The sequence below is a fragment of the Octopus bimaculoides genome, chromosome 2, assembly GCF_046866305.1.
Source record: "Octopus bimaculoides isolate indiv1 chromosome 2, ASM4686630v1, whole genome shotgun sequence".
Classification (NCBI taxonomy): Eukaryota; Metazoa; Mollusca; class Cephalopoda; order Octopoda; family Octopodidae; genus Octopus; species Octopus bimaculoides.
This window is the reverse complement of record NC_142929.1, coordinates 131,703,182-131,726,133: the sequence shown is the minus strand read 5'-3', so window position 1 is coordinate 131,726,133 and position 22,952 is coordinate 131,703,182. Positions and strand designations below refer to the sequence as shown.

Genomic DNA, 22,952 nt, shown 5'->3' with positions numbered 1-22,952 from the left:
GGAAACTGAAATTCTGGGTTTAGCACTTCCAAAAGTGCTTTCTATTGAAGAGTCCATATTCATATGCTTCTTTATTTGGATGTGTAATCTCCTAGCAATATTCTCTATGTACAATGCTCCACATTTACTGCAGATTACTTTGGATACTACATAGGGCTTCAAGCATGTTTTGATGTTTTTGATAGGGTAGTTGATGAGTGTGCACCCCCATGGTGCTCTCTATGGTATTTTTCCTCTACAGAACTTTCCTCGGTGATGGACTAGTGTTGAGTCCCTCCCAGCTGCAGATAGCAGATAGCCTTTGTGTGCTAAATTCCTGAGGAACTGCCCTGATGTTGGTAGCTTTGTTGGTTGCATCACTGCATCTGTCTCTTATATGTATCATCTCATTCTGTACATATGTGATTTTGGCCCTTGTGGGCAGAGCTGATTTGTAATGTACAAATAGATTCCTACTGCCTACTTTTCTATAAAAATTCATGTAAATATAACCCTCCCTTGAGATCTTGATTTGGAAATCTATCAGAGAGAGGATTCTGGACTTGCCTGAGAGTATAATTTCTAATTTGATGTTGCTGTCAACATTGAAGTTTTGATGTATGGTGGTCTCTTCTTCCCAGCAGGCGGTTAGCATTTAGATGTCAGCAATGCACCTTGAAAAGAAGACACATGAATGGCAGGTGTTAAGCACTGTGCATTTGAGTTGATCCATATATGAGATGTCCAGTAGGCCTGAGAGGCTGGATCACATTGGTTGATCGGAGATATCCAAGGCTGTTAGGCTAAAAAGGTGAAGGTTGGTGAAAGAGGAAGAGGAAGTAAAAGAGAAAGAGGAGGAGGGGGAGGAGGAAATGGATGTGGGAGAAGAGGGGACAAAAGGAAAGATGTGATGTGGTCAGTAATGATATTGACAGCCAGAAAAGTGGGCACGGAAGTATAGAGGGAGACAACATCCAGGCTAAAAGGGTACAAGGGTCGATAACCTTGAGTCTTTTAAGGATCTCCTTCTCCTTGGAGCTGTTAACATATCCAGGGAATGCATAAAGGAGAGGTTTGAGGAGTTTAGAGAGAAGTCAAAAAAATTTATAAAAGAAGCCGTCAAATCCTCAGATGTTAGAACTAATTTAAGATATATATATATATATGTATATCCACACACATTCTAACATGTGTGTATGTAATGCATGTATCTATCACAAGATTCCTTGCAGTTTCAGAATTTAGTCACAAGATGTAGCTGGCCCTGAGCTATAGTAAAAGTCATTTAACTAAGGTATCAAAACTGAACCCAAAGCCATTTAACTGTGAAGTGGACTTCTGAGCCACACACAATTGTACCTGTGCATCACAGTCATGCTTGTACATCACAGCCATGTTTCATGTCTCATGTTTCGTGTGTGTGTGTGTGTCAATTAAATGTATATAGTTGCATGAATGCATGAAAATATATTTATTAATGATAATACATATAACAAATATTTTAATTATATTTATTCATAACTAAATTCATTGCTCATATAATGGATGAAATTACATGTGTATGATAGCATGTTAGAATGCATATTTCATTCAGACTAATGTGTTTTTAAAAATACCACTTGCTATAAAATAACAATTTCAGTGGAAAAGTAGATATAAAGATATGCTATGTTTTTTTACTTTTCTCAAATAAAATATTAGGTGCCATTATTAAATTTATGTGACCTAAAATGTTATAGCTATGGTAGATGATTAACATACCTTAAATATTCTAAAACTGTACAAAAGCTGAAATTGTATAATGAAGTAAAAGATTTGAACTCAATTTCTTGAACAGCAGTTTCAGGCTGATGTGTTGCTGTATAATTCTGAAAGAGCTACCAAAGCAAAATGTTTTAATTTTAAAATAAATGTAGGTTAGAATGTAAAATGTTCATGATTTCAATTGATAATAAGCCATGGGACTCGAACATAACCTTTACTATAAACAAATGTTTTGTTAAAAAATAGTATCTCTATAAGAATATTATTAAAAAAAAGAGAGTTGGGTTGTCAAAGTTTATTGATTTATGGAAAGTCATCAAGATGATAAAAGGCTGAGAATTTCTGATGTAATGGAAGTTTATTTGCTCATAAATCTGTTGAATGTAAGCTTCTGTAAAATAACAACAAAAATTTATTGAACTAATGACTGGTTAACAGTTGAAGCTAGCTAAAACCACATCTTCTTTATATAGAGTACACTTTATTGAACTGCTATCAGTTATTAGTAATACAATTGAAGTGAATCAAATCAGAAACTAAGCTTATTTGGCTCAGATTATAAAGTGTTACAGTAACTGCATTGCAATATATTGTTTTTCTTCCTTCTTTGTAACAAATTCTATTTGACTTGTTTTAATAATAAAATGCTAGGCTTGATTTAATCCTCTATACCTCACTTACAAATAACCGAATGAGGTCATGGAAAGTAATGTGAAATGCTTTAATCTTTGAGGTCACAATTAAATGTTAATAAATCTCTGTATGCAAGTGATGCATTCTTCATACCCTTCATGTTTTCTGCTTCACCAGCATGCTATGCTGCATTTGATGTTTGGCTATTATTAATTTTAACAAAATTTGCATGTTTCTTTTAGAGCAGACGCATTGCACTTCCCCGGGTAAGTTGCATTCAACTCAATTTCTTCAGCTTTCACTTATCAGCGTTCTTCTGGTGAAATGGTAAAAATAAACAAGAAAAACCTAATGTGATAAAAACTTAATGAAAATCTCAAACAAATACTATTTACTATTCATTTATAAATCATCTACATCCTCAACATGATGACTTAGTTCTCACAATCAGCTCTCCATTTTTATCCTTCTGGCAGTGGAAAACACTTCAAAATACTGAAACAAGCTGGAAAGCAAACAAGGAACAATAGGTCCAGGCTATTATATAGCATCAAACTCATTGCACAAAGATTCTGTATGTGATCCAGCATAGCATACTCTATGTGTTGATAGTGTTCACTACATTTTTAGTTTTCAATTTGCTAAGACACATACAGCTTCTTAGTAAAGAGTAATTAGAATTATTTTCTAGAAAGAATTTAATTACTACCCATGCTATGAACTAGTTATGTATAGCATTAATTTGTTTAGAAAATTACTGTACCATAACTCTCTTTCTGTAACTCATACAAAACACTAAATTCATCAATTGTTAATCATTAATCCCATCATATGAAAACAAAATTCCTCTAACAGTTTAAATGAGATGATTAACATCATCTAGAATTACTTAAATCTCCGACAATGGTAACTGTTTTACTCTCTCAACTTAAAACGACTCTGATCAACCTCATACATGACTCTCCTCCAGCATCTCATCTCTATAGAGAGTGTGACCAAAAACTACTGATTAATATAAAAAAACTTAAAATGTAACAGAACAAATTAAGGTCAAAGGGACTGCTAAAAAATACTATGATATTAACAAGCATATAGCTCCAGCAAACAGAAAAATTCAATCTTCTTTTAAAATAAGGAGAGAAATCCTTTTCACCTCAAAGATCTTTCAATTGTTGACAGAATATATGATACATTCAGATAAATTCAGCAGTCTGTCAGAGAAAAATCTGCACATTGTTTACAAAACGCACTCATATATATTGCCACACACACACACACACACACATATAAGACAGTATCAGAAAGTTACTCAACTTGGCTTTAACAAAGTACTCAGTTATACCTGTAAATAATGTATTTCATACATTATTTATTTGAAGGAAACAGCTGCTTTGAAAAATTTCTCTTTAGAATATACACAGTAATCCCAATGCATCTTCCATTTGGAATTCTTCCATCATCCCCAAATAATGCCCCTTCAATTTCAATTCTATTTTGGAAAACAAAGCAAGGATATAAGAGAGTGGGCCAGGAGAACCAGGGAATAAACAACTTCACAACAATGCAGATTTTCTTTAACAATCTCTTCACAGGCTCCATAACTGATTCCAACAATGTGAGGGGCTAGTGGATTGTTTGGCAACAGTCTTCATAGATGGATTCCCAAATTACTTGCGCATTTTCTAGCATTTTGATTGTGACTTGTCAGCCTGGGTGTTGATCATCTGCAACAGGACTCAATTTTAAAATAAGATCACCTCTCATAGACATTGTTGTTTCACTTAAAATAATGTTCACCAAAATACTGGTGAAGTGTTCCAAGAGTTACTGTAGTAGATTTGGTAGATTAGGTAAACTTCATAAAAAATTGACACAGCAACATTGCTTGAATTTACCAAGTATCAATAAAAAAAAGTCACAGAGCTCTTTTAACACAAAATTACAAAAGCTCCAGGCTGACTTGATAGGTTGGTTAAGAATTATTGTAAGCAATACATTTCCATTGAGGAAAACAAAGTTTTAGGAAATTACTTCTCACCATTTCTTATTCTCAATTCTGATCAGGATCAGAAATGAAAAATTCTGAGTAGAGACTCTTAAACTCAACTTTTCAGAAATATTACTCTACCCTACCTACAGTATTTAATACTTTCTTTTGATTAACTACTTTTCTTATTAGTATATCAACAATATATATGTATATTTATATATAGACATATATATATATATATATATATATATATATATATATATATATATATATATACACATACATACATACATACACACATACATACACACATACATACAAACATACATACATACATACATACATACACACATACATGCATTCATACATACGTACATACATGTATGTATCCCATAAATAATGCAGTGATTTTACACTTCTTTTATTTTTCAAAATTAAGATAAGTAAAGTTCCTTTTTAATCTAAAATATACTCTCCTTCATTTTCTACAATGCTCATCAACCTGTCTGGTAGACTTGCAAGGCCTCTCCTCCAAAATTCGCTTATCCATGAGGAAAAATACTCCTCCAGTGCTGTTCTGACCTCATCTACAGAATTCATTTTTTTCCATCCAAATGATTTTGAAGACTACAGAATAAATGATAATCAGATGGGGCAATGTCCAGCATATATGGCGGGTGGGGCATTGTTTCCCATTCAAACTGCTCCAGCCTTTGGAATGTCATCCTCATTGTATGTGACTGAGCATTAACCTGATGGAAGAACACCTTTTGTCTTGAAACCAAGGAAGCCATTCAAGCTGCTCACAGTAGATTTCCTTTGTTATCATTTGGTTTGGGTTTAAAAGTTCAAAGTGGACTAAACCTTTCATATCCCACCAAACAGATAACAACACTTTATGTCGGTGAAGACCTTCTTTAGCCTGGAGTGCCAGTGTTTCTCCTTTCCCTACCCACTGTCTTTGGTGCTTAACATTTTTATAGAGACCTAATTTCTCATAAACAGTCACTATTTGGTCCAAAAAGGTTCATTTGTGAGGCGTGACAGCAAAGAAAAGTACACATTTAATCTCTGCACGTGATTAGATGTGGAAAGTTTGTGGGGAACCCATTGACCCAATTTGCTGACTTTTCCGATGACATGCAGGTGTTGATGAATGGTTGAATGACCAAATCCAAGCTCCTCTGCTAGTTCCTCAACAGTTGCGATGGGAGTTTGTTCCACCAGGGTTTGCAGGACATCCTCGCCGAGCTCTACAGATATTCCAGGATAAGGTTCAAGTTCTAGGTTCTAGCTCCCAGGTCAGAATTTCTGGAACTGCTGATACTATATATAAGGATCCCTTCCAAGGGAGAATGAGTTATTTCCGTTGATTTTTAAAATGAAATATATTAGATATATATATAAGGATTTCTTCCAGGGGTTCTATTATTGAGGTTTCCAGACATGTCAAGTTTGATCAAAATCGATAAAAAATGTAGGAGGAGTTAGCTAACAACTCCACAAACATACCCACAGACAGAATTTCCCACATATGTAGTATATATATATATATATATATATATATATATATATATATATATATATATATATATATATATATATATATATATGTATGTATATATATATATATGGATATAGATATAGATATATATATATATGTATTGGAGCCTGGTGCAGCCTTCTGGCTCACCAGCCCTCAGTCAAACCGTCCAACCCATGCCAGCATGGAAAGCAAACGTTAAACGACGTTGATAATGATGATGATAATATATATGTATATATATATATATATATATATATATATATATATATATATATATATATATATATATATATATATATATAAATATATATATATATATATATATATATAAATATATATATATATATATATATATATATATATATATATATATATATATATATATATATATATAATGATAATATTAGGAAATACAATTCCAAAACTTACAGGGAAAATTTAGTTTAGCAATTCTAAATCAAATTTCCCAATATATAATACATATATAATTTAAAGAAAACCAACTATTAACAAATTCAACGAGGAAAAATGTCATTCAAAACATCTAAAAAAACAAATATACCACAAAAACCCTATTCCAAAAATCAATAAATTACATAATCAATAAATAGCAAATAGTATTAAAAGACTACGCGCGCTTCGTGGCTATATTTTTAAATAAATTTGAATCTATCTAAAAATATAGTCACTCTTCAGGTTCATAAAAATCATAAGAATAATAAAAATATTAACAATAAAATCAATGTACGTATCTAAACTTATAATAAAATATCAAATAAATATTATTTGCTATTTATTGATTATGTAATGTATTGATTTTTGGAATAGGGTTTTTGTGGTATTTTTGTTTTTCTAGATGTTTTGAATGACATTTTTCATTGTTGAATTTGTTAATAGTTGGTTTTTCTCTAAATTATATATGTATTATATATTCATATATATATATATATATATTTATTTATTTATTTATTTATGGGTTTCAGCCAAGTGGCTGCGGTCATGCTGGAGCACCACCGTGATTTTCCGTCTTTATGCTGTGCTCTCTTCACGTTCCTTGCATGGCTCTTCTCCTCCACCTGATATAGTCCAATCAAGAGTTTTGATGGCACATCTGGTGTATAAGAGAATTTGACATATATATGTGTGTGTGTGTGTGTGTGTGTGTGTGTGTGTGTGTGTGTGTGTGTGTGTATGCATGTATATATATATATATATATAAATGCATACATACATATATACATGTATGTATATATATATATATATATATATATATATATACACACATATACATATATAAATAAATATATGTATATATGTATATATATATATGTGTGTGTGTGTAGGCATGTATGTATATTTATGTATATATATGTGTGTGTGTGTATATATCATCATCATCATCATCATCATCATCATCATCATACATGTCATCATTGCCACCCTCTTCATTATATGTCTGCTTACCATACTGTAATGCTATGGAGCAGGCAGATTGTCATGGTTCAGATCAGTTCTTATATGGAGTTCATGCTTTCCTAAACAGCTAAAAAAACAAACAAAATAATTCTTGCTTATACATTACATTTTTGGCATAGTTTCCACAACTGGATTCTTCCTTTGTATCAAATACTTTATAAAAGGTACTGTTGATAATGAAGAGAATGATGATGATGTACGTGTGTGTTTGCAAACTTTTAAAATATAGCTTTGATATATTACCGCTAACAAATACAAGGCATGCTGATGTAAATTTGGTTTCTGGTGTTTCTTTTGCTTCAACTTATCTATTTTTAAAAGCATTTTTACTGAATATATTTTAAAACATTCTTGCCGTTCGCTTATTTTTCTTCTATGTAATCATTTTACACTACCAGATGTTATTTAAATGTTTGATATCTATTTTTTTTATTAAATGTGGCATGCTGTTTTTCCTTTGGCTAACTGCTAGCCTTTCTCTTTGTGTACTCCAGAGACATTTTTGTTTGTTGTGATATAAACTCTCATACAATATTTTGTATTGTGTTTACAAATTGTTTATACATTACATGAATGCCACATGTTACAATTCTTTCCTGCCCCCACCCATCATTCATATATATATTTGAGGCTATTTGTGCAAGTTTCATAAATTTAGGTAAACTACAAGATTACTGATATAATGTGATGATGAATAGATATGTACAAGGAGTATTATCTGTACATTATATAAACTCAGTATGGCCAAATGTTTAAGAAGTCTGTGTTGCAACCACAAAGTGCTGGGTTCAATCCCACAGCATGTTATCTTAGGTAAATATCATTTTTTGCAGCCTTAAGCCAACCCATGTCTTGTGAGTGAAATTATTTAGGTGAAAACTGTGGAAGCTTGTCAAGTGGATTGCATCTATAGCTGAAAGATACATGCATATTCTATATGAAAATTATGTTAAGAGTACACATTTCTGTGAACTGTCAACCCACTTACATACTAACTCAATGAGCAAATAATTCAGTTAATCATGTAACTGAATCCTTATTGTTGAAACTATTGGAGACCTACCCATCTATGTATATGTTTAGTAAAGGTATTCTTATTTTTACTATGAAATTAAGCTCTGTTATCAAACCATATAGCTTTTAGTAGCATCAAATGCTTATTGAGCTAACTAGTTTCATCATACTTACCACTCATCAGAATTCATTGTCTTCGCCTTCCACATAGCAACAGAAAGATATTTACTATCATGTAAGCAAGATTGAGGATGTCATTAGAAATTACAAGTGATCTTAAAAATTTATAAACTGTGCTTTTTACATTTGCATGAGTGATTATGTTATTAGTGGTGAATGATTTGTGGCTAGTTATGTTTTTGCAAATGCATTTCAAGACATAACCAAGATTACTGAGTTTTAGTATATAATAAGTTGAATTTGTTTCAGTATTGCTGACATACAAGGTGTTTTCAGCTATTTCTCTTAGCTTTTTTCTATTCTTGAGTTTAATTCTATTCTTACAATATATTTTGTGATAAAATTTGTAGGCACTGTTTGAATGAATGCCTTTTTTAAGTCAGAAGAATCATCATCACCATCATAATCATCATCGTTTAATGCCCATTTTCTATGCTGGCATGGGTTGGACTGTTTGACTGGGGTCTGGGAAGCCAGGAGGCTGCACTAGGCTCCAGTCTGATCTGGCAGTGTTTCTACAGCTGGATGCCCTTCCTAATGCCAACCACTCTGAGAGTGTAGTGGGTGCCTTTTACATGCCACCAACACAGGGGCCAGAGGGGGCTGGCAACAACCATGATTGGTTGGTGCTTTTTACATGCCACCGGCACAGAAGCCAGTCAAGCCGGCACTGGCATCAGCCACATTTAGATGGTACTTTTTACATGCCACTGGTATGGGGATCACAACTACAATTTCCATTTGATTTTGGTTTTGATGTACTTGACTCAATAGGTCTCCTCAAGCATGGCACGTCACCCTACGATCCAAGCTTCTTTTGAGTGGGCTTGTTATACGACACTGGTGTAGGTTACAGCTGTGAACTCACTTTATTTGCAGGGTCTTCTCAGTCACAGCATATCTCCAGAGGTCTTGGTCTTTTGTCATTGCCTCTGTGAGGCCTAACGTCCAAAGGTCATGCTTCACCATCTCATCCCATGTTTTACTGGGTCTCTCTCTACCCCGGATTCCTTCCACTGTTTGGGAGTGGCACTTCTTCAAGCAGATCTCTTCATCCACCTGTAGTACATGACCATATCAATGCAAATATTTCTCATGCACGCCACATCTGATGCTTCTTATGTCCAACATTTCTCTCAGGGTGTTTACCCTCTGTCATGTGTGCACACTCACATTACACATCCAGCGATTTATGCTAGCTTCGTTTCTTTCGAGCCTACCCATGTCTTCAGCAGTTATGGCCCATGTTTCACTGCTGTGAAGCATGTCAGTTCGCACACATGCATCGTGCAATCTACCTTTCACTCTGAGCGAGAGGCCCTTTGTTGCCAGTAGGGGTAGGAGCTTTCTGAACTTTGCCCAGGCTATTCTTATTCTAGTGGTAACACTCTCTGAGCATCCACCTCCACTACAGACTTGGTCACCTTGGTAGCGGAAGCTATCAACTACTTCTAGTTTCTCCCCCTGGCATGTGATGGAATCTATTTTCTGAGCATCTGTGGTGTTTATTGCCCCTGTGCATCTGCTGCACATGAAAGTTATCTTCCCGGTTAATCTTCCTTTGATGTTGCTGCACCTCTTATGCGTCCATAGCTTACATTGGGTACATCTTATGGAGTTTCTACCTACACCTTGTCTACAGATCAAGCAGGGTCACCTATCTGAATGGGTGTGTGATGTGTTCACCTTCCTACTAACTAGAACTTTGGTCTTTGCAACATTGACTCTAAGGCCCTTTGATTCTAAACCTTGCTTCCACACCTGAAATTTCTTCTCTAGTTCTGGTAGTGATTCTTCTATGAGGGCCAGATCATCAGCATAGAGGAACTCCCAGGGGCAACCTGTCTTGAATTCCTCTGTTATTGCCTGGAGGACTATGATGAATAAGAGGGTGCTGAGGGCTGATCCTTAGTGGACCCCTAATTCTACCCAGAATTCTTCACTATACTCATTGCCAACCCTAACTTTACTAATGGTATCTCTATATAGGGCCTGTACAGCCCTTATTAACCATTCATCAATCCCCAGTTTCCGCATTGCCCACCAGATAAGGGATCAGGAGACCCTGTCAAAGGACTTCTTCATGTCCACAAAAGCCAAGTATTGGGGTTTATTTTGACTAGGTATTTCTCCTGCAGTTGCCATACCAGGAATATAGCATCAGTGGTGCTTCTACCTGGCACAAAACCGAACTGCATCACATCTAAGCAGACTCTCTCCTTAATTAGTTGGGCTATGACCTTCTCTGTGACCTACATCACCTGATCCAGCAATCTAATACCCCTGTAGTTATTTCTATCTAAAGCATCACCTTAAACCCTTGTAGCAGTTGACTATGGTGTTGCTACGCCAATCATTGGGTATGACTCCATTATGAACTACCAGGTTTACAATATGGGTAACCAGGCCATAGCCCACACCACCAGATGTTTTAAGCATCTCAGCAGGGATTCCTGATGGGCCGGGGTGCTTTTCCTGGTTTCATACCCTTAATTGCTTTATCTACCAGTGTGCTGTCTATTCGGATAGCTGGTCCCTCTGTTGGGTCAACATTTGGTAGGCTCTCCTCCCAATCATTCTCCACATTCAGCAGTCTTTCATAATGGCTTCCCCAAGCTTCTTTCTTTTCTGAACCATTAAAAGTAAGTGCACGATCATCCATGTGGACACATTTCTCTCTTGTGACAATTTTCTCTCACACACTGTCTTGCAATTCGAAATACTTCAGTTCTTTGGTCCTTACGTCACTGGATATTGGCAAACTTCTTCTTTTCCGCTTCGCCCTTGGCTATGTATACCTGTCACCCAGTCTCCCTTCTGACTATTTAGTACAGTTCCCTGCTACCCCCACCCTTCCAGGCTTTCCAGGCCTGTTTCTTTGCTCTAATGGCTTTGTCTACCGTATTACTCCACTACCACATTACTCTAGTCTGGAAGGGACTTTGCACCATCCGCAGACTTAGTCTGTGTCACTCAGTAAGCTATCCCATAGGAATTTCCAGCTACCTTCTATGTCCAAGGTCTGTAGCTCCTCCTCCCTCTCATCAAATTTCTTGATGAGGATGTCCCTAAATCTTTGACCATGTGAAGGGTTCTTTAGCTTCCAAATCCTTCTTTCCTGGATTGGTCTGCATCTTGCTCTAGTCTAAAGTCACTAATGGCTAGTCTATGCTGGCAGGGTACATTCTTCACCCAGGAGGGTCTTTGTATTTAAGATCATCTTTTTACATATGTGTATAATATCCAATGAACTATTGGGTTATTATGGAACTAACTGATAGGCTTGTGTTCTTGTAGTTATTGCAGGAGTGAAACACTGGAGAGGCTTCTCATTTCTCTTCCCAAAGAAACTCGAGTTTGAATTTTAAAGAACTTCTCATCAATTATGGAATACTTTCAGTGAACTGTACCACTTCACTAAACTTATTAACATGATAGATGAATGGCTTATTTTTTGTTTTTAGAGATACATCATAGTCATCATAGTACTTATTATGTGTTATATGAATCTTGTTGAATTGGCTTGGTGTAACGCATTTTCAACACCATAAAAACAAGTTCAAGGATTCACGTGACTCATACAGTTAAGCTGATGAAACTTAAATCTTCAGAATAAGATATCCTACATAAATTTGAATTTGGTACAGTAAGCCAATCAAATGCTCGTTAATTGCATAGAATATGAAGTGCTGACTCCTTGACTAGTGTCCTATCAACTTGGTCAACCATCTTTCAGTTCAATTGCCATATCTAATTCCAAATTTGACTAAAAACACACACATTGATATATCAGTATTATTTTTCTTGAAAATTACATAGTAACTATTTCACCTTTAACAGACAATTGCAAATATTTTTCACAAATTTTATCAATGTAATGATTTTTATGGGGTTTCTAATTATTTTTTTCAGTATCTGGATCGCATCCCACTGCCAGTTCCAAAACCATCTGTAAGTATATCAAAATTTCTTTGAAGGTTGGATACTTTCTGTATTAGATAGTTCACATAATCTCAAATTGAAGCACAATATCACATCAACTTTGTTACAAAACTGATGCCAAAATTTCTGATTGCACACATATCATGGGCATGTTATGAATTCATTCAATGCTTTTCAATGCATCTATAGCTAGTAGAACTAGAAAGTTTTGTTTATATAATAATAATAATAATAATAATAATAATAATAATAATAATAATAATAATAATAACAACAACAACAGCAATACTTGTTATAATAATAATAATAATAATAATAATAATAATAATAATAATAATAATAGAAGCTTAGCCAATGCCCAAAATTGATTACAAATCAGTATGACATATAAAGTACACAAATCAATAGAAAATATTGTGTAGTAATCATAATTCTAATAACCATACAGCATATTTACATGCTACATTACTTCAGCTGACTATTGAAACCATGATGCAGTTTTAGATTTGTAAGAGTCTGCCTTTTACTTTGTTGTATTCTCTTACTATTGTAATTCTGCTGATTTCATTCCCCAGATGGAACAGTATAATATATGTAGCAATTGATGCCACTGAGAAATCTATTAGTATATTAGTTACCCCACTTATATAATAATAATAATGATTCGGTAGTGAAGTGAAAGCACGTTATAAAAATAAAACTACTGAACAATAATAATAATAATAATAATAATAATGATGATGATGATAATGATGATAATGATAATGATAATAATAATAATAATAATAATAATAATACAGTAAACATAAGAGCACCACAGCAAACCACAGCACATACCCAAGGCGCACAGAGCTGCGCTTGGTAGTGAAGTGAAAGCACGTTATAAAAATAAAACTACTGAATAATAATAATAATAATAATAATAATAATAATAATAATAATAACAACAACAACAACAAGTTCTGTATTTGCCACATTTGCCACAAAGGTGACAAATGAGAGACATTATAAAGATAGATTATGAAAACAGTGGTGGGGCGTCACTTTGTGACAAAAAATGCTACATCTGTTGAAAGGACAAAAAACTATGAAATATAAAAATGTAAAAATATATAATGCATATGCTCCAAAAAGAAGACAGTTATTTAGAAGAAAATAGACCAATACATGCTGACACCAATATTATCACATTAATTTTTCTATCTGTACCAAAAGCTAGTGTCTTACTATTTAACATTGTTGGTTCAGATTGTTCCAACATTAAAGGTTATGAAACAATTTAATTTTGAGGAATAGCATCTTGTATTTCATGTATGTTAAAATTGTTTTTTAGTTGCTATTTGCTTCCCTCATGATTAATTCTACAGATGTGTCATTGTCAGCTAGCTGAATTATTCTAATGCATGGTTGCAAACTTCTTATAAAAGAATTGTTAAATGTACACTTTATTCTTATTGTACATATTTTGTTCACTAACATGTGCTGTTATTACAGATCTGGTAGGAAACAGAGAATAAATTACAAAACTCATATTATTTATCTTCTGCTGCATTTATCTATAATTGCAAGCATACAGTTTAGATACATTTTTTTTTATTACGTAAACAATTAATATCACTTATCCTTTGTCATATTTCATCAAAACAACTTCTTAAAATTATAACTAACTATAAATATTTATTGTGTAGATTTTATAATATAGCCTTGATAATCAATTTGAAAGTTAACCAATTATTCTTTACAATGACACAGTTTCATGTTCACATTTACCAATTTGCAAAACTAAGATGGCTTTTTTTCTGGCTTTCAGTATGTGCAATTAACCAAGGGTTTAGCTTTGTGATCAGTTTTTTTTTTAGAAAATGTATAGAAAGATTTATTTTCTTGCTCAATGCACTTAAATGCTGATAACCAATTTCATAATGTTCTAGGAGATTAAATCTGGCAGAAAAACAAGAATGGTAACTGTTTTGAAAACTCTTCCTTGCTTGCTAGTTCATTATGAACCAGCAAGTTGAATGTGATATTTACCAAGGTCAGAAATTAACAAACATGTTTATCAGAATACAAGAATCTTTCACTGAAAACTTTTAATGCTTTTTAACATTTTAATACTTTGATGTTAAATTTAAATTGTCAAAGAACTATGTATATTCGTACAGATCAAATCAGTGGATTGTAATATTGTAAAACCATTTCAATCCTGTACTGGAAAACATTATTCTGATAACATAGTTTATTAGTTTCAGACAGCTTGACCTGGAAATAGAGCAATTAAAAGATGTACCAGAAAATTGTCAATTATTGCCTACAAATATTCATTTTAGGAACTTAATAGATTTAAAGCAAGGTACTGAGTATGGGAAACAAATTTAACACAGTAAAATTATTATACAGATAGAGTCTCAAGGTATCAGGGAGGTGGGAGCTTGTTCTTTGACTAATAAAGCTTTGTATACTACATTCTAAGAAATAATTACATTGTCAATGTATAGTAAAGAGTAAGGCTAAAATCACTCATTAATTTAACTCTTAGAGTATTTTATAGATTATTGTTCCCTTTGTAAAAAGGGTTTGTTTTGTACCTTTCTGAAAATGAAATGTGTAAAATACCAATTAAAATTCACAACTGAGGTGGAATTTCTTACTATCATTAAGTTGTTTATTTAAGCTATTTGAGATCTATATTCTCCAGCTCATAAAGACTCTCGTGTCTTGGCGAATGAAGTTTTGGTTTTCATTATTTGTAATAGACAAATTTTTAGAATGTTAAACTCATTTACAAAGATAAAAATAAACTTTGAAACTGCTCCAATCAAACCAGTATTTCTTATCTGAAAACACCTCCACATTTCTCTGATTAAAAGAACATTCGTGATCTAAAGGAAGTACCCTTCCTTTTCAGAAACAGTAATTAGATTTTAAAGAACACATTTATGAACAAGTATTTTTGCATATCAAAACTTTCCTGTCTGAAGCATCAACATTGTTATGATGATGATATTTAAGTTTTGATAGTCACCACATAACTAATTGTGAATATATACCTTCAGAAAGTACAGCTGAGGTGCTGTGCAATTGACATGTAATTCATTGATTGCAGTTTGGACTCAAATACTCCAATCAATAAATACTCTTGATGGCCAAAATTTTGAATTCCAGAAGGAAAAAATGGCATATCTCCCAGCACATCAGTGGACAAAGAAGAAAATAGAATCAAGTAAAATAAAGGGGATATCAGAAATAAGCAACCCTAATATAAATTGAATATATGAATGCCCAAATGCATAAATACATATGTTTATCCTCCCTTTTTTTTTTTGCCAGCATAGAATGTTGTGACTGATCAGAAAATAATTGCATAATTAAAAATTGTAAATGAGTCAACTTGTAAATAGAGTCAGTTGCTTGGCATTGATACCAATCAATGAGTGATACCAGGATGTGGGAGAACTGAGAGGTTGTGATATTCTTACCCCTTCCTAAAACTTTATCAGAGTAACAAAATTGCTACAATTACTTTATCAATGATAACCATAAATTTTATATAGAGAATTCATCTTAAATTTAAATAATACCAAATAGGTTATATGCTTTTTAATTTTATTTTCAGGACCTGAATTTCTTTTTATTCAATTTATTCATCTATTTATATATTAACTTATATAGAAATTTCTGCAAAGTGCTGCTCTTGCAGATTGCTGACATAGTGGGTTGATGTACCAGTAATACATAGCTAATATATTTTTCTTTAATATTTAAAATTGATATTTTCTGGCAATCTTCTAATTGTATCATTGATAAACCAGGTTAAGCTTAATACCTAACAACCATCATGAGAGCATGTTTCAACTGACAGAATGTTAATTTATGTCTATTTATTTTATATTAGATCAATGTATCTGTGTGCTAATTTTATTTCATAGAATCATATATTTCTTTCTCTTTTTCTCTTTCTTTCTTTCTTTCTTTCTCTTAGATTCTCTTTCTGTCTCAAATATTGTCTGCTTATTCAATACCTGACCTCCAACAAATGTCGTAGATAGCCGAAGAACAATATTTTCAGTAGTCTTCATTGTCATCATTCTAGTTATAGTTTGCTTCAGTTTGCTTTTTTTATTTGTTTGCTATGTTGTAAAAGTATGTATGTGAGAGGGAAAATTTAAGATATCAAGCAAGCTGTTATCTATTTATCTCTCAAAATGTAATAATCAATGCCTTTATTTTCCCTAAACAGATTATCCATGAGTGGTTAACTTTAAAGATGTCTGTTGTATGGCTCACTTAACTCTATCCAATAGTGGGATTTGCCAGCTATTCAATGCTCTCCTTCTCTTCACATACTTGCATCAGTGACCATGGGCCTCCATATTTAAGTTCGAAACTTCATGATTTTTCATGAGAAAGATATAGCAATGATTTCTAGTTGCTCTCTTCCAGTTTATTTAAAGTTTACTCTGCTCATCTCCTATTCTCATGAATACTTTTGAGCCACAGAGTATATTTAATCGTTAGACAGTGGAATTGGTTCATGTGATATCAAGGCAAGTTCATACACTGGTACATCAATTTGATACACTTCAAGGAACTGGCATTTTTCCTACTCCTGTATATCCTAATCACAAAACCATCTTCTGCTAATTACCCAATAAGTGGGACCTTAGATAGGTATAACTTCCCCAGGCCTGAATAGATTCAGAAGTAGGGGTAGCAAAGGGGTAACTCCATACACTTCAAAACTCCTAAATACGAACTTGATGTAGTCAGAGTCATTTTAACAGCATTACAGGCCTCCAGTGCATTACAGAATCAATGTGCCTATGCTTCAAGACAGCCCTAATGCAATTTAAAACCTTACCTAGTGCAAATTCCTCACTAGTATCACTAAAAGTAAAGGAAATATTTTAATACTGAAAATATATTTATATAAAAGAAAATCAACTTGTCTATAAAAAATATATGGAATTCTTGTCATAACTATATGATAGGTTTGAGGATCTAAAGAATTGAAGGAAATCAACTATGCTTGAGATAATGGTATTTTTGTCTTTTTAGTTTAGTCTACCCAAAGAGGAGTGTTTGAGTGAGCGTTGTATAGTTGTTGTAGAACAAACAATATTTGTCAGCAGAAATTTTTCTTTTTCTTCATTCAGAAGTTATATAAAAAATATGTGCTAATAATTTAGTGGACTACTCTTGTTGATATTTCTTCCACTTAAAATTTTCTTTTCTTTCTTTCTCTCTTTCTTTCCCTTTCTCTCTCTTGACATTGTGTATGTGTGTGTGTACATGTAGATAGATATGGATATAGATATAGATATAACTATAGGTACATATATGGTATAATGTGTATAAACATATATATATATATATATATATATATATATATATATATATATATATGTCATTATTCAGTTTTATTTAAAGATTGTTTGCCAATAGAGAAAGAGCCAGTTTCTAATCTGGACCCAAGGCTCCTTCATTCAAATTTCAACAACATCAACAAGGTATTTTTGTGTGTGTGTATATGTGCATATTTGTACGCTTTGTTTTATGTATGTATTCTCATGCATATAGTTGCATGTCTAGACATGCTCATATATACTTAAATGATAAACTTCTGGAAAGTTTTACAGATTTTTACAATTCCAGTGATGGATTGGATCTGTAGTCTTCGAATCAGCTTTCTCCTTTCTGGTTTTGAGAAGTCTAATTTCTCAAGATTGGTATTTAGGCAGTGTGTTAAATATCCCAGTGCCCTAACAATTACAGGTATAAACCTGAACTTGTAATCTGGATAGAGTAGCTGTAGGTTCCTCAATAGTTCAGCATAAGTATTTTCTTTTTCACTGAGCTTTAGCTTTATGTTAACATCCACTGGGTAGCTGATTTCCACAACTGTACAGTTTGTCTTCTCTGTCCGAAATCACTATGTCAGATCTATCATGTTTACATTTTATTGAGGTTTTCACTGGGATATTTCACCTGTACTCCACTTTATTATGAATGGCTATGGCTTCTACCATACTAAAGGTTCTTATTTCTTTGTCCTTGGGTTATCCTTCCAATGGATCTCATTATACAGTGCCCTAGCTACATCATGTTAACTAATTTTGTTTAATAAAATATAACCTAAGTTTTAACATCATCTCCTTCAAAATAGTCACTTTGCACAGTAAAATTATGTCAGGTCTATTATGTTTACATTTTATTGAGGTTTTCACTGACACATTCCACCAGTAGTCCTTTTTATTATGAGTAGATTCCACTTTTGGAATCCCACCTGGAAATCGGTTTCTATTAGCGAGTCAAGGACCTTCTGTGAATCAGTCTGGATCTCATGAATGGTGTTAAAACAGTGATATTTGAGCTTCATTTTCATCTTGGAGAAGAGATGGAAGTCCGCAGGTGGTAAATTCGGCGAATAGGGTGGGTGTGGAAGTGACACCATGTTTGGCAAGAAAATCACAAGTAAGGAGGGCTTGGTCACAAGGTGTAATGTAGTCATGAAGAATTCATTTCTTCACACCCCACAGATCTGGTCACTTTCACCAAATGTCCTCTCTAAGATGCTTTAAAAACATCACAGTAGAACTCTCAATTGATAGTATGGTACTGATGTACAATACCATATTTCTGAGGTGGCACATCATCTTCCAGGGATGTTCTTCATCTTCTAGGGATGCTCATCATCTTCCAGGGACGTTCTTCACTTTTGAAGTGCCTGCACCACTCAAAACATTGCATACAACCCTTTGCGCCATCGTTGTAAGCTTGCTGAAGCATGCTAGATGTCTTTGTTACAGACTTCCCAAGTTTAACGCAAAATTCCACGTTGGTTCTTTGTTCCTGTCCATGACAAAATCACAGATTACAGCATACGTGTGATCACGAAAGCACAAATTTCACAAGTTGCAAAGTAAACACAGCAACGTCGCTTGGCACACTATCTCATGAAGGTCACTGCAGCTCTCACTGTGCATGCAACCATGTGCTGCCATCTATTGGCACTCTATAGAACTAGTCTGGGACTTTTGGATATCACCTTATATATACATATATGTGTGTGTTTGTGTGTGTGTGTGTCTTAGGGGTCCCAAATTGGAATGTTGCATTTCATGTAATGAGTTCAAATCAGTATTAAACATATCATAAGTATATTTATTTATTGAAAATATAATTTCCATCATTATAAATGACATTTTCTTACCTTGAAACCAGTTATCTGATTCTTCACCCCGCCAAAAAAAATCAGTTTCTTTACAAGAGAAAAATGTCTGGAGTGCTGTTTAAACATCATTCCAGCTTCTGGATGTTTTTCCACTAGTAAAATGTTCAATTGACCTGAATAAGGAAAAATCTGATGATACTAGATTTGGTGAGTAGGGATGTTGAGTTAGAGCTTCTAAACCTAATGAATACCTCTTTTTGGGGTTATCATCATTGACTGTGTCCTTTATTCTTGGGGTAAAGCTCATGGGGTACCCACTTCTCCCTATATCTGCTTGAGATGATTGTGCACTGCAGACCATGGTTTATTAAGTCTCTAGGATAAGTCCCCAATTCTTTACCACAGATCCTTTTCAATTGCTGTTTTCACTGCATCATTATTGAGAAGAGTAGGTCAATCTGATTGATAGCCATCCAAAAGATTGAAATCAACATTTTAAAATTTGTTAAACAACCTTCAGCATTTCCAAACACTTTTCTTGCACATATTGCATTGTTGTCATTACTAAATTTGTAAAACATACAATGCTAAATATCAGCTTGCTAAAGTCTTTGGCTTCCATGGGCTATAAGATAGGGTATACATACAAACAGTACAAATATTCATTAACATTTGGTCATTAAATCTCTGCCAGTTAGTTGATGGCAGGGATACCTTTTATTGGTTAATAAGGTATTCACGGTATGATGTCAGGCTATTTGCTTAAAAATATGACAATTCAGAACCCCTAATATAGATAGGTAGACAGACAGACAGACAGATAGATAGATAGATAGATAGATAGATAGATAGATAGATAGATAGATAGATAGATAGATAGATAGATAGATGCATGCATGCAGACAGACAGACATTTGATTTACCTCTTCTTAAGGATCATGATGATATGAACACAGCATGAAATATTTTTATAAATTGACACCCTTCTTATTGTGGGATCTTCCAATCATAATATGACCTTTTTACATTTAACAGCCAATATCACTCTATTATATGCTCTTTGGTGAGTCTAGATAAAGTGCAACAGAAACTTGTTGCCCTGTGTAAGAAATATATCAAATCCATATATCTATTTTAAAATACAGATATATGTATATGTTTCATATTTTAAGTAAGGCCACTATTACACATTATTGTAAAATGCATAAGAAAAATAGCTATTGGAACGGTTTGACTATCCACCTATGAATTGAGCTTAAATCTAGTCAATATTCCACTAAATTTCTCTACTCTACATTACCTCCATAGTTGCCAAGTAACAGAATCAACGGAGAGTGGGTAAACAGTTGATTGTGACAGTAATTCATATTACAGGCTGTGTGCGATGCTCTTGTGTGTAAAAGTCGTTTCCACTGTAGACACACCTTGCACACCTTTCTGCTGTGGGTATGAAACACACACACACAAAAATATATGCATATAAACACAATTTGGTCTACACACAAAGAAATAATAATCAATAAATTCAGTAGATAATATATATTAATTCATGAATGCATAACTGCAGAAAGCAAGAAGTAAGAAACTCTTCTTTTATTTGGTACTTTTTCTCAGGTTTCTGTATCCAAATGTATTGGTGTGCATATATATATATTTATGCCATCCAACTATACCAGAGTCCTCGCCACCAGCCACCTTCATAAAAAGATTGCTCCCAAGCATGAAACTTTAAGTAACAAGATGTAAAGTAGCTTCAGCTAATCTAATAAAGGTTTTGAATTCCTAAGATATTGATCTCTATTTTGTCAATAGGGTTAATTTGTTAATTTGTTAGCAGATATTTGTAAGTACAGCATCATGTGCTATCAATTGATATATGTGTGTGTCTATATATATATATATATATATATATATATATATCAGTGGGGTAGGATCATCTAAAACGTACACTAAACCTCATTGACTAGTATGTGTTAAACACACGATTTATCTTTTGCATGAAAGTAAATCTATTAGTGGTATTCCAGAACTTATGTGGGTTAAAGGATTTAATATTACCGTTATATTGAATATGATGATTGTGATACAAGAAACTAGTGACTTAATTTCATGAGTATGACTAAGAAAGATGAAAAAATTTATTCTAATGCAATGATGCAACTTGTACTTATTAATTTTGATGATATTCCCAAGAATTCTAATTCGTGTATGATTTTTTATTTTTAATGTGAAGAAAATTATAGAGGGTATGAGATACTGGAAGTGGTCGATAGTTATATTTTATTTGGTTGAGTTCAAAATATATTTTATTACTTTTTAAAAATTCTTTTCAGTTTTGTCATTTGTACTGTTTTAAAACGTAGTACCTTGAGCCTGTTAAACCCATTTCATGTATACTACAACTGTTTAAAAAACTTTGAAACTTAGAAAAAGCTTACTTTTTAATACTAAACTTCAAAAATCTATTGCTTAGTTGTAATTTCATTTAAAAAGAATAACTAATATTTTCTTAATATCTTGAAAGCCATTTATTTATTGTAACATATAATATTTCATAATCTCCAAGCTTCAGAAATAAAGTCTAAAATTGATGCTTTCCATTAAAAACATTTAACAGAAATTTCCCCATATAAAAGAAAGCATAATCTTCATTGTTGACACCTTTTTTTTTTTTTTTTTCTGTAAGTTTCCAAATAACTTTTAAGACTTACAGAAAACAATAATTCCATGAAAATCATTGATGAATATACACAAATGACATGAACATTTACAAAAGATGTTCATAAAAACAACTTAATTAAACCAGTGAATGAGTGTCAATGAAGATGTTGAGGTCTTCATACCCTAAGGATATCAAAACAAAAGCTAGCAACATTTACTGACCAAGATATTTCTACTTCCACATTTATTAATAGATATAAAACAGATCAACTGCATGTTAAGATTCAAACTTGATTTCTTTTCCCACAGGAAACAACAACTGTCCTGACTAGTGTACGTCAAGATCCATTAGTTATATGTAATTTTTAATTGAGAGTGTGCTTATTCAAGCATGGGAGAAAGCATTGCTGGCTTCTAACTTTTTGATTTCTTTGTGCATGTTAATGTCATCGTTTTATTGTTGGAGTAATTATGTCTATGAAGTCTACGCTGTCTGTTGTATAAAGGCAAATTATGTATATATTCATAGACACACACTCATGTGTGCATATATATGTGTGTGTGAGTGTGTGTGTGTGTGTGTGTGTGCGTGCGTG

At 33.2% G+C, this 22,952-nt stretch overlaps 1 protein-coding gene across 27 annotated transcripts in view; it reads left to right on the top strand.

Moving 5' to 3' along the window:
* LOC106875945 (uncharacterized) overlaps positions 1-22,952 on the top strand; it is a 291,971-nt gene that overhangs the window by 255,408 nt on the left and 13,611 nt on the right. For 4 of the 27 annotated variants that reach the window (XM_014924278.3, XM_014924270.3, XM_089347699.1 and 1 more), the window contains 4 exons: positions 2,619-2,642; positions 12,495-12,533; positions 14,456-14,485; positions 22,666-22,689. In XM_014924278.3, coding sequence (XP_014779764.2) covers positions 2,619-2,642; positions 12,495-12,533; positions 14,456-14,485; positions 22,666-22,689 — 117 coding nt within the window. The remainder of the gene's footprint in view (positions 1-2,618; positions 2,643-12,494; positions 12,534-14,455; positions 14,486-22,665; positions 22,690-22,952) is intronic. The other 23 variants (XM_089347700.1, XM_014924272.3, XM_089347702.1 and 20 more) reach the window with 7 other exon arrangements.